This window comes from Gobio gobio, assembly GCF_949357685.1.
Source record: "Gobio gobio genome assembly, chromosome: 5".
NCBI classification, from domain to species: domain Eukaryota; kingdom Metazoa; phylum Chordata; class Actinopteri; order Cypriniformes; family Gobionidae; genus Gobio; species Gobio gobio.
In genome coordinates, this window is record NC_137101.1 from 43,187,404 (window position 1) to 43,200,238 (window position 12,835).

The 12,835-nt window shown below is 40.1% G+C and overlaps 1 protein-coding gene across 2 annotated transcripts in view; it reads right to left on the minus strand.

Annotated features, from left to right (window-relative positions):
- Positions 1-608: 608 nt before the first annotated feature.
- LOC307126535 (E3 ubiquitin-protein ligase TRIM65-like) overlaps positions 609-12,835 on the minus strand; it is a 47,508-nt gene continuing 35,281 nt past the window's right edge. Inside the window, exons 5-8 of one of the 2 annotated variants that reach the window (XM_079817117.1) lie at positions 3,380-3,439; positions 3,252-3,299; positions 2,879-3,157; positions 2,084-2,768 (exon numbers count right to left, since the gene is read on the minus strand). In XM_079817117.1, the coding sequence (XP_079673243.1) occupies positions 2,883-3,157; positions 3,252-3,299; positions 3,380-3,439 (383 nt within the window). In that variant the 3' untranslated portion in view covers positions 2,084-2,768; positions 2,879-2,882. Of the gene's footprint in view, positions 3,158-3,251; positions 3,300-3,379; positions 3,440-12,835 lie in introns of both variants that reach the window. The other variant, XM_079817118.1, reaches the window with a different exon arrangement.

The following is a 12,835-nucleotide window of genomic DNA, read 5'->3' on the forward strand; positions in this document are numbered from 1 at the left end:
GGCTTAAATCGGGCCAAAGTTGTTCACATGTGTAAATTGTGTAGTGTTTTATTTAACAATTATGTTTTTTGTTGTAAAAGCCCCTATGGACAGGTGTTGAAAATTAGCACATGTGCTATAACACTTTAAACAATGCATCTGGTTTGTCCAATGTTATTGTTATGTCCATATGAAATAAATAAATAAATTTTTAAAAAAAATGTAAATTAAGTCTGGCCGTTTACTCTCTGGTTTCGCTGCTATTCATATGCTAATTAGAGGCGTTGCACCTCGGCGGTCTCTCCGTGGGGGGCTCTCCACCTAGGTCATTGTTCATTTACGACAATTTGTGGCACAGACGAACGCGACGTTCGCTGCCTCTAAATTGTCGAAAACTGCCGAAAATTAGGGAGATTTCCGGGAGTATACAGGCGTTTACGGGGTCGAAAATCCCACTTTTCATGCAGTGTTTGTAATGTGTTTTAGCAATACATTTCTAACATTTATAATGTGTTTAGAAACAAATCTCAGAATTGCCTTCACAGGGACTTCAAAAGTGGCAGGATCTTCTTCTCTTGGCGTACATTTTTTTATTAGCCACATATTTTATCTCAGTTTTTCTCCTTTTTAATCTTCTGTGTTGGTTCACAGTTAGTGGTATTATGCTGTGAAGAATATTAAGAGCCACTTTACATAGAGCCAATATGAATTTGTCAGAGGCTGATTGAAAAATAAGAAGTCTTTGCATAGGCATACCTTTGTATAGTAACTTTAAAAGAGGTAAAAATGAAATATGTTTTTATTAAGGCTTATAGTCCTGATAGATTTCCCCTGGAAAAGAGATTTTGAATTATTCATCTTTTAATTAAACATCAAGCATCAATTCATCATGAAACTGCTGCCAACAGCTGTAAATGAATAAACATACGCTGTTTGTAATTGGCCAGAGGAGAACTGGCACCCCGACTGAGCCTGGTTTCTCCCAAGGTTTATTTTTCTCAATTAGGTCACCTGATGGGGTTTTGGTTTCCTTGCCACTGTCACCTTTGGCTTGGCTTGCTCAGTTGGGGACACAACATTTTTCAACTAAATATCCAAATAAATCTAATTAGTAAACTAAATTAACCATATAAACTAAATTACTGATTTAATTACTAATCTAATGCTCACATTGTCACTGTATGATAATTGAAATGAGCTGATGACATCATTTTCTCCGGCTGTACGGCCGAATAAAATTCTGTTGCATTATTTTTAAAACTGAAGCTGCTTTGAAACGATCTGCATTGTAAAAAGCGCTATATAAATAAAGTTGACTTGACTTAAATATAAATACATTTTCAAATTTTACAGAACACATTTTGTGTGAATTACACATCCAAGTTTTTACAAAATATGTTTGCCGCTATTACTAGGGCCATTGACGACACCTGCAAATGGGTGTTTTAATCTATTGTCAAAATCCTTTGCATCACACATATAACACTGATTCAAAATATTGTTAAAATCCATAAGGCACAGTGGTTTAATCAGGCTGGAGCAAATGCTTGTTGTACACAACTCAAAGTTTTTAACAATTAACCTTTAAATGCATGACTGTTTCGCCAATCATTCTTACATATTATACATATCTGACACTGATAGATCTCTACCTGTCGCGCTAATATATAAAACTTGTGATATTAGAGCAACAATTACAAAAGAATAAAATAAAATATATTTTGTTACCTTGGAGCTTGAAAGGGTTCAGTTTGTTTTATACCATCACCACTGTCCTCGTCAGAGCTCATTTCCCAGTGCATTCTGCATCTGGATCATGTTCGCTATCTCACGTATATTCTCGAAACTCATTTTCAACGTCTTCAAAATTAATATTTTGATCACTGACAGCTTCTTGACCAGAACCATCATCAAGTGACAGTGACACTAATATTTGAATGTGTTCAGTACTTGCTCTGCAGTAAATCGCTGAGCCATTTCAAATTTTGCAGATTATAATTATTATAATCGTTTTCAGTCTGCAGTAACTATGAGTGAAACGTCACTTCATCATTGCGTATCAGATATTGCCAACTTGTGGAATAAAGGTGAATTGCACTTATTTCGTCATTATAGATTAATTTATTGTTTTGTAGAAAGAAATATACGTACAATCTTACCCACCTCGGGTTGTTAGTGACCCTATACAAATTTGACAAAAAACTATAGGAAAAACAGACATTCAATTATAACTTTATTAATTTTTCCTTGTTATATTGTTTATAATGGATTGCTTGAGGAATACTAAGAAGGTTGATGTCTAACTTTAAAAAATGAATGAGGAGGTGGGCAGTGAATGACGTCCCAGGTCGTTAAAGACCCGGGGTATGCATTTAAGGGTTAATCTATTAATTAATCTATTACTACAGAAAGTTGTTGCTCGCCTCTTACTTAACGGAGCTCCTCTGGTACACCTGCCAGATCCATCCACAGTTGTCGGTTCTCTTCAAGAAGCTGATTGAGACAAAACTCAGCTGAATGACGCAGCGCTGTTGTATGCTTTTGCTAGTATCAAATAATGTTTTGCAGGGTCGTTATAATGTCTGTTTGTGAACCGCGTGTGATTTTCTCTGTCTCTTTATACATTAAAAGCAGTCACTCTAGGTCTAATATGCTTTCAAAGTTAAGGTTGGCCTCATCATTGGTACTCATCCCGTAACAAAGTCCTAATATGTCTTCTTCGTTGAAGAGACGTTGCACCTCGATCGGAGGACCTGGGTTGCTCTCATCTAAGCTAAACTTGTCATAATCTGGGGAAAATAATATTAAATTATTATTTTTTAAATAAATCTGTGTTAGATAAAAATTATAATAAGCCAGACGCTGTTCAGCATCTTATTAACCATTATAACCATTATACCTTATTAACCATTATATTCAGACGTCCTTAAACGTGAACCGCTGGGTAGCTCACATGCACCATTTACTTCCCTAGGTCGCTTATGCCCGCGTCCGGACGTGGACAGGGTGCATTCATTAACATCTCCATCGGCTTGCAAATGTGATATGATAGGATCACAGGACGTCTTGCGAACGGAGTCTTCTGTGGGAGGTACACAGGAGGTGGAGTACTCTGATTCCACGACAGGAGATTCACCTGGCTGATTTTCCTGAGATTCTCCTGATGCAACATCGCCATCTAATGATGTATTGTAAGCATATGGTTATGAACTGTAGAAAATCTTTCAACACAATAATAAAAACCTAATTGTACTTGGGCATAGCCTACTCACCATGAACATTATCCTTGTCAATCTCTCTGACCATCGGTGATTCCCCCACTGAAGAGCACATACATTATTTAGTATAAAGTCGTTATCAACCATAAAATCTTATTAATAAAGAAAGAGAGAATACTTACAAAAGTTGACTAAGTTGTGTTCTAACCCCTCTTCGATCTGCTGAACCGATTCATTCACATCTGTTGATGTTAAAAACAGTGAACAATCACGATAATTAAAACAGTTGCAGGATGTATAACCCAATTATGAAAAAAGTGTTACTTACCAACATGATTTGCAGTCATCCTACCAGAGGATGATAAATGTTGTGCGAAAGATCCTGTCAAGATTTTTGTTGTAAATGTGTGTAAATTATGTTTTATAAACAAAGTTTGGGGGAATGCGTTCCATTTTAATTGCCAATCCAATCAGTACGAGATGAAGCCTATATACAGTGGCAAGTAAAAGTATGTGAACCTTTTGGAATTTCAGTTTTCTGAATAAATTTGTCATAAAATGTGATCTGATCTTCATCCAAGTAAAGGGTATTGACAAACATAATGTGTCTACATATAATTACACAAAAAAATACTGATCTTTCATGTCTTTACTGAACACACTCATTCAGCATTCAAAATGGCAGTGGAAAAAGTAAGTGAACCCTTAGATTTAATAACTGGTTGACCTCCCCCTTCCCCCAGGAGCAATAACCTCAATCAGATGCTTCCTGTAGCTGTGGATCAGACCTGCACATCGTTGAGGAGGAATTTTAGCCCATTCTTCCTGGCAGAACTGCTTTAGCTCTGTCATATTCTTTGGACGTCTCGTATGTATGGCCCTCTTCAAGTCAATCCATAGCATCTCTATTGGGTTGAGGTCTGGGCTAGGGATGGACGATATCTTATCGTTTGCGATATACCGGTAAAAATTCTTCCCACGATAAGAATTTGTCTTCCCGCGATAATAACGATAAAGCCTAGTTGATGGCACGACCCATCCGCACAGTGCCGCCGCTGGCTGTCTCTTGATGCCCTAAGCATTATTACTTTATGATAGCCGCGGTGGCTGCGTTCGTCACTTTGTATAGCTGAACGGGGGTTGGAGAGAGAATTTTTTGGTGGTGCCCTAAGCGCAGCGCGTGATGGGAGCGGCGGCACTGAATCCGCATCTCACGTGCAGAGCAAAAACAACTATAGTGGAAGCTGCGGAAGAGTTCATAGCTAAACGAGGGGCTACTTGAGGGCAATCTGAACCATACAGATGTATTTCACTCGCTGAGCACATTTCAGTTCATCTCAATGAACGCGCAGTATTTGACGCTCATTAAACACTAGTGAGGCGCGCGACTGAGAGCACTCAGTGTTTCACACACACTCAAGGAGAGAGCGAGAGAGTCTTATACCACATAGAATTGATGTGCTACATGTAAACAATATCCTTTGTTGTATTTTCCTGTAAAATAATGGCGTTTATTTGGAATTATTCAGCCTTTCATGAACAGGAAGAAACAAATGCACAAACGGGAATCTCATTGGCTGGCGTGCACCTATTACTGTGTTTTGATTTCAGCAAATCAGTTTGAATGAGCACTGACAACGTGATTAATATTCATGAACCCAGAAGCTCATTAATCCTTAGTGCAGTTTATTTTTATTAGTTGAAGAATTCGTGGTATTATTATCTTATCAACTCAAATTACTGAAGTTCTATCAGTAAATCATTATTTGTAACTTTTTTGTAATCTGAAGACATGGTTGGGATAATTACTTTAGCTGTTTCTACTATTTTTACTACTGTTTGCACCATGAGTGTATGAATAAATACAGAATCGGTTTACATTTAAAACTTGTCATTGTTTTGAATTATTATTGTTTGTATTGTGTGATGTTTCTCAGCACAGTTGCACTATTTAAACATTACCTGCACTTTTACAGAAGACAATTATATCTGCAACTTTTCCATTTCTGAAAAGGCTGGTGTGGAATTTTACATAAAAAAATAAATGTATATATATTCTGTATTATAGGAGCCTATTTGATGACAGGTACGTTTTACTTAAGATCATTGTTTGTTTTTCTGAGTCTGCATGCAGAATGCATGCAGCTCTCACTTGTATCCAAAAACATTGGGAATGATACATTTATCGTCATTGATATCGTTATCGCAATAAATACTAGAAAATATCAGGATACATTTTTAAGTCCATATCGCCCATCCCTAGTCTGGGCTCTGACTTGGCCACTCCAAGAGGCGGATTTAGTTTTTCTGAAGCCATTCTGTTGTGGACTTGCGCCGGTGTTTTGGGTCGTTGTCCTGTTGCATCACCCACCTTCTACACAGTTTCAGCTGACGTACAGACATTCTCACATTATCCTAAAGAATTATCTGATATACTTGGGAATTCATCTTCCTCTCAAGGATTGCAAGTTGGCCAGGCCATGATGCAGAGATGAAGCCCGATTCGAGGCTTGTGTTGTTAGCGGAGAAATCACGTGACCAATGACAAACGAGGCCTCGGTTTGTGTGGAATACGTCATTGGTTCGGCCTGAGTGTCGCTTCAGGTTTGAAACTTGCGCCACCTTGTGGTTGTTGTGCTGTTTCAGAGAAGTGTCAGGAGTAGAAGAAGTGTGTGTCAGAGAGTTGTGTCATTGTCGTTATTGAGGTTCATATGTGTTAGGGCTATATATTATTACATTATACTATTATACTACAGTATACTACAGTATTACTATTAGGTTAGATCGTTTTTCTCGAATAGATTTTTCCTCTATTATTTGGTGTCCTTTGGCATCTGCTGGATAGCATGGTTGATCACAGCAGAAGGAGGTTGTGCAACGGATGCTAGTGTTGAAGTGGACCGGCATTTATTGGAAGTAAATCTCACAAGATCTGAGGATCCACTAGTATATTGGGCTCAACAGAAGCATAAGTACCTTCACTTATACCAGCTGGCACTGGGATTTTTATGTTCAACCGCATCCTCTGTTCCTTGTGAAAGGATCTTTTCCAAGGCTGAAGAGGTTTTGTCCATGAAGAGGAATCATCTAAACCCCAACACACTTAAAAAAATTCTGTTCCTCAATAAAAATAAATTATAATCCTTCCTTCACCCACCCCAAGCTGCTGAGTAGCAGTTTGCTCCACTACATCCTCAGTCCCATTAGCACTACACTGTACTAAAACTACACAATTAACTGTGCATCTTGAACAAAAAACAGTAACAATTCTTAACTTTTCCCACCCCAGACTGCTCTGTTGCACTTAGCTGTATTACATTCCCTTCACCATAAATTCTGCACTCAACACAGCATAACTTTTGTTGTTCATACTGTCACTATCCAAACAATTTATCAGTGTGTCTCACAGGTGACTTTGTGCAAGTAAAGTCAGACAGAGAAAGATACATATTTTATTTAATACCCAGGCAATGAACAAATGTCTGATCAGGTCATTGGCTCAGGATTAATTGATTTGTTTGTTATTTCTTTGCACAGTAGCCAGGTGTCACTAGTGAGCAATGATGAATGAAGCTTCAGGTAATGAACCTTTTGGTGAAGCAAGGGGCTGCGAGGTCTAATGCTGCGTTCACACCAAACACAAATAGAGCGTCTGGCGTGAGTGATTTCAATGTTAAGTCAATGGAAATACGCGTTGACACGCATCTGGAGGTCCCGTGGCGCGAAGGACGCAAATCCGCCTCATTCGCTCATCCAGTTCGCGCGAATTGAGCGTCTTGCGTGGTGCTTTTGTGCATTCACGCGTTTGAAGCTAATTCGCGTCTGACGCCCGAGTTGAAAAATGGATCTAGAGGACAGGTATATATATATATATATATATATATATATATATATATATATATATATATATATATATATATATATATATATATTAGGGGTGTAACGGTACACATATTCGTATTGAACCGTTTCGGTACAGGGCTTCCGGTACGGTGCACGCGTGTACCGAACGGTTATGAATGTAATGTTTAACAGTTAACAGTCGGCTTGTTGTAAGCGCGGAACACACTTCAATCCGAGTTCCCACACGAACATATTAAGTATTCAGTCCATATTATCATGAAATTCAAACTATAAATGACGTTTTGATGCTCTTTAATGTGCGTGACTGATCAGTGATCACTAAACACAGTTCAAGTGGCCGCGCGGCGCGCGCGCGTGACCGCAATCATTTGTGAACGGTGCACGCGTCGAACGGTTATGAATGTAATGTTTAACAGTTAACAGTCGGCTTGTTGTAAGCGCGGAACACACTTCAATCCGAGTTCCCACACGAACATATTAAGTATTCAGTCCATTTTATCACGAAATTCAAACGATAAATGCCGTTTTGACGCTCTATGTGGCGTGACTGGTCACTGATCACAGTTCAAGCGCACGCGCGTGAACACGATCATCTGTGAAGGCGATCGATCATCTGTTACTAAAGATTCAAGAATAAACATGAATGACGATCTGAAGGTATGCTGAGGATACATTACAATTTACTGTCATGTATATATGTGGTGTAATCGCTAAATCAGTGTTTCAACTGCGGAAAGATGTCAATATAACTGCTTGTGAACTAAACAATGTCATGTAACGTTAGCATCACATTTACCTCAGGCAGTCATTCAGTGTCCACAGAATTTTATTCACTAGAGAAATCAACTCTTTCACTAAATATATGCTCTATATTAGCCGTTATATTCATTATATTCTACTTAACCTGTTAGTGATGTCTTGATTATTTCATGCATGTTAAATAAACCTGTCATGAAAATGACAGACACTGTATATAAATTATTATATTTCAACAACGATTTGGAGAAAAAAACTATTTTATAATTAGATTTAGAAGTTAATGCAAAAACTGCCTTATGTGAAGTTTACATATTTGCACACAATGTGTTATTTGAGTGTTGATTATTATACCTAAAAATAAATAGCAACTGAATTTAGGCTAATAGTTTGGGCTCTGTTGTGAACCTTTAATATTAATGTACAAGTAAGGGCTCCCTATATAATTTACAGAAATATCTTAAATAAACTTTTAGATATAATTTAATTCATTCAAGGACACTTTTTTCTCCAGTAAACCACTGTTAAATATAAAAAATAAATAAAAAGCAATTTTGTAAATCTGCTGTACCGAACCGTGACTTCAAAACCGAGGTACGTACCGAACCGTCAGTTTTGTGTACCGTTACACCCCTAATATATATATATATATATATATATATATATATATATATATATATATATATATATATATATATATATATATATATATATATATATATATATATAAGCGAATCACCTAGGTTCCACAACAGTTTCCTGCATTAACTATCCTAATCAGAAAATACGGGAGGAGGTTTGGGCCAAAATTCCAAGCTCTGACAGCACGGCAAATACACATACATTTTGCATGCAATGGCGTCATATCTGCGTTACCCTCGGTTTCCACTTTTACTGCTGTAGAAACCATGGCAACAGACGGGGACACCTACGTTATGCCTAGCGGCATGCTGTTGTTGTTTCATTCAGACATTATGGACTATAGCAAGCAGACTTTGGAACAAAATGAGAAATCAAAAGAGGACCAGTATCGACGTGGTGGAGATGGCAAGAAACTTGGCAAAACAAATTTCGACTTGACAGAGATGCCGAATGTTGATGTAGCTTACTGCTAGTCTCATACAGCCAACACACAAAATAACATAACTTTCAACACACTCAAATGCAGTTTAGATAGTGTAGACCAAGTGAAACAGCATTGCGTTTCCTCACAATTTTAATTAGTCAAATAAACTGACCTGTTCATTCATTCATTCATTATCTTCCACTTGTCCGGGGCCAAGTCGCGGGGGCAACAGTCTAAGCAGAGACGCCCAGACTTCCCTCTCCCTAGCCACTTCCTCCAGCTCTTCAGGGGGAACCCCGAGGTGTTCCCAGGCCAGCCGGGAGACATAATCCCTCCAGCGTGTCCTTGGTCTTCCCCGGGACCTCCTCCCGGTGGGACGTGCCTGGAACACCTGCCTTAGAAGGCGTCCAGGAGGCATCCGATATAGATGCCAGAGCCACCTCAGCTGGCTCCTCTCGATGTGGAGGAGCAAAGGCTCTACTCTGAGCTCCTCCCGAGTGACCAAGCTTCTCACCCTATCTCTAAGGGAGCGCCCAGCCACCCTACGGAGAAAACTCATTTCGGCCACCTGTATCCGGGATCTTGTCCTTTCGGTCATGACCCACAGCTCATGACCATAGGTGAGAGTAGGAACGTAGATCGACCGGTAAATCGAGAGCTTCGCCTTACAGCTCAGCTCCTTCTTCACCACGACAGACCGGTACATCGACTGCATTACTGCAGAAGCTGCACCGATCCGTCTGTCAATCTCCCGTTCCATCTTTCCCTCACTCATGAACAAGACCCTGAGATACATGAGCTCCTCCACCTGAGGCAGGAACTTCCTGATCTCATACAGAGCAGACGTGCCTTCTATCTGCTCCCCGCTCTGCTTTGGCGCTGATCTTTTTTTTTTTTTCTTGTCTCCCTGCTTGCTGGACTCCTGAAAATACTGAAATGGAATTAATTAACTGGTCTCTCAGCGCGATTGACAAGATTTTCTCACTGAGGAAGGGTGCTCCGGGAGAACCCACCTGCCCGGACGGGACCTTCCCCACGGGCTACACGCGGGACGCCTGGAACAGCTGGCAAGTCCTGTGTCTGGAAGTCCTGTCCGTGGAGGATATTGAGGATTTATTCATAATTGGCATTATGATAGTGGGGTTCCTATTTCTCGGCCTTGGGATTGCCCTGACCTATCGGAAAATTGGTAAGACAGCTGCCAGTAAATTCACCCAGCTGCTGTCTGTGGAAATTAAAGAGTGCTTCGTGGATGTGTGTAACCGACTGAAGGTATTAGATCAAAGAGTGACATTGATTGAGGAGCTGTATCGTTACATCTCAGCCCGGACTGCGGAGACGCAGGGAAGAGTGGGCTCCATCGGGGGTCAGGCTAGTGAACTGCTATGCAGTATGTCTGGTCTGATCATGAAATTGGATGAAATGTCCAGGTCCATTCATGAACCGGACGCTCGCCACTGATGCTGAGGATCAGAACGGATTGATTGATTATGGTCTGGAAAATTACCGAAGATCAGCTAAATGGATTAAGATATTTTCCCTCATCCCAACGTCCAGTTTGTCCCTATCTCTCGGTTGGGAGGTCAGCTTGACAGCTGGGTCCTGCTATCTTGCTTTCGTTCCCTGTGCACGGCCATATCTCCTTTCAAGGACAAGCCACAGAACTGAACTTTGAAAACATCTTAAGTTATGGCTAACATTCTCACACAACACAGGAAGCTTCAAGACTCTTACTCGCATCATACACACCTCACCCCCATCCCTGCCCCCATCCAACCGTCTGCCTCCCCTTTCCTCCTTCCTATCTCCCTTACTATTCCCAACAAAAAATACCATCACGTGACCACGTGTACTGTGTGTACTATGTATGTAATGTTTGCATGTATGCTTAGCAATCTGAATTTCTTTATTTCTGGAGAGCGTGTGGCGGCGCTTTAAATAGCTGCGGCTCGGAGGCTTGCTCCAAACTTCGTTGCATTGTACTTGTACATGTGTAATGACAATAAACTTGAATCTCATCTCATCTCAACTCTCCGCCAACATAAAGTGTAAACTGACCTGTATGAGTAGTAATTCAGCACTTGCGGGTAGTTCTGTAGAATGAAATGTTCTCGTTTCTTTTTATCCCCTGAGACTTGCGTGTGACGCTAATATCTGTCTCTTATTAGTAATAGCGCCCTGCTTCATTCATTACATCATCAATCTACATCTTTGTTATTGTTTAGAAGAGGTTAGCGACCCCTAGAGGCGAAAAAATACAAAGTGAAGCTTTAACACATTCTCTTTGAGATGTTACTAATAATGCTATAATATGGTTAAATAACACGTTACTTATATTTATTATATAATGAGAGCATCAAATTATTTGAATTAATTATTTGCTATGCTTATTTACACATTAGAGCTGATAATCATGCATTACGAACTCAAAATCATAACCAAATGCCTCCTTTAAAGTTTCTTAAAACTGCATGATGCAATCATTTTCTGATGTAGTAAAAACTTTAGATGCTAAAATGCGCATGTGTTGAATTAGAATTGAAAGTCTTTGGTCTGAAAAAGAGAAAAGAGCATTTAAATGAAATGTAATTTCTTCTTTGTTAACAATATGACAACAAGTTTTTCAACTGTTCTTCCATTTCCACCTATGCGTAAAACCCCATACACCTATATATATATATATATATATATATATATATATATATATATATATATATATATATATATATATATATATATATATATATATATATATATATATATATATTAGGGATGCAACAATACAGTTAGTCCACGGTTCAATACATACCTCGGTTTTTAACCACGGTTTTCGGTTCAGTTCGGTTCTGATGGCTAGTCACATACATTTTTTGTTATTCTATTCTTAGGCGACAGGAACCGCAAGAGGTTAAAGAGAAAAAAGGCTATCTTTTAATTGCAATACTCTTTCTTTATTTTACTTAAAATTGTCAGGATTCCTGGGTGATCGTGTTTGTGTGTATGTAATTCTTACCTGTTGGTGGTGGTTCCTCACGGGTTCACTAGTCCCTCCCACTCGTTTCACTAATTGTTCACCTGTCGTGTCTCATCAGTTGTTTCCTTTTTATAGCACGCTGTCCTGTCTCTCGTCGCGCGCTCATTGTTTTTGGTTGGTCTCAGTCTCTGTCCTGTCCAGTTGGAGGTCCTGGTTTCTGTTTCTCTTCAGTTTCTCGCAGGTTCGGTCGCAGGCATCCGGAGGCTTGTCAACGCCCGGAATTCACACGCTTGCGGTATCCGTGAACTTGTCCTTGAGAGAACTCCACCCTGCTTTGTCGGTGTGACTGGTACGCTTCGTTTTTAGGCGAGATCCAGTCTCATCCTGAGTTCGGCGAGCTGTCTTTTCTACCAGACACTGCCTCGTCTTCTGTCCAGTGCATGGAGTATTTCGTCAGTCATTCAAAGTGAGGATTTCTCTCCGGTTACCCACCAGAGTGGATTACGTCGTGGGACACCGCGTGTGGACTCAATTCTGTGGAGTGTGATATGTGCCTTGCCTAGACTTCTCATTGTACTTCCAAATAAACATTGAACTTGCATTTGACTCCGAGACTCATTCTGACAGAATGAGCGCGCCAATGATGGAGTCAGCGAGTTCGGAGGATTCGGAATCGGTGCACGCCGCACTTCATCAGCAGGGAGTGGTCATAGAACAGCATTCATCCCTGTTGACTGAGGCTTCCCGAGATTTCCGTGTTCTGTCTGAACAAGTTACTGAGCTCAATACCAGAGTAGACCAGATTGTCTCCTCGGGCGGTGAACGTTTTACTTCTCCTTCTGCACCTGTTGAGACTGCACCTGCAGACCGTGAGCCACACGCGGCGACACCTCCGTCCTTCGACGGCGACCCCAACACCTGCCGGGCTTTCCTACAGCAGTGTTCCCTGGTCTTCGCTCTCCAGCCACGGCGCTTCGC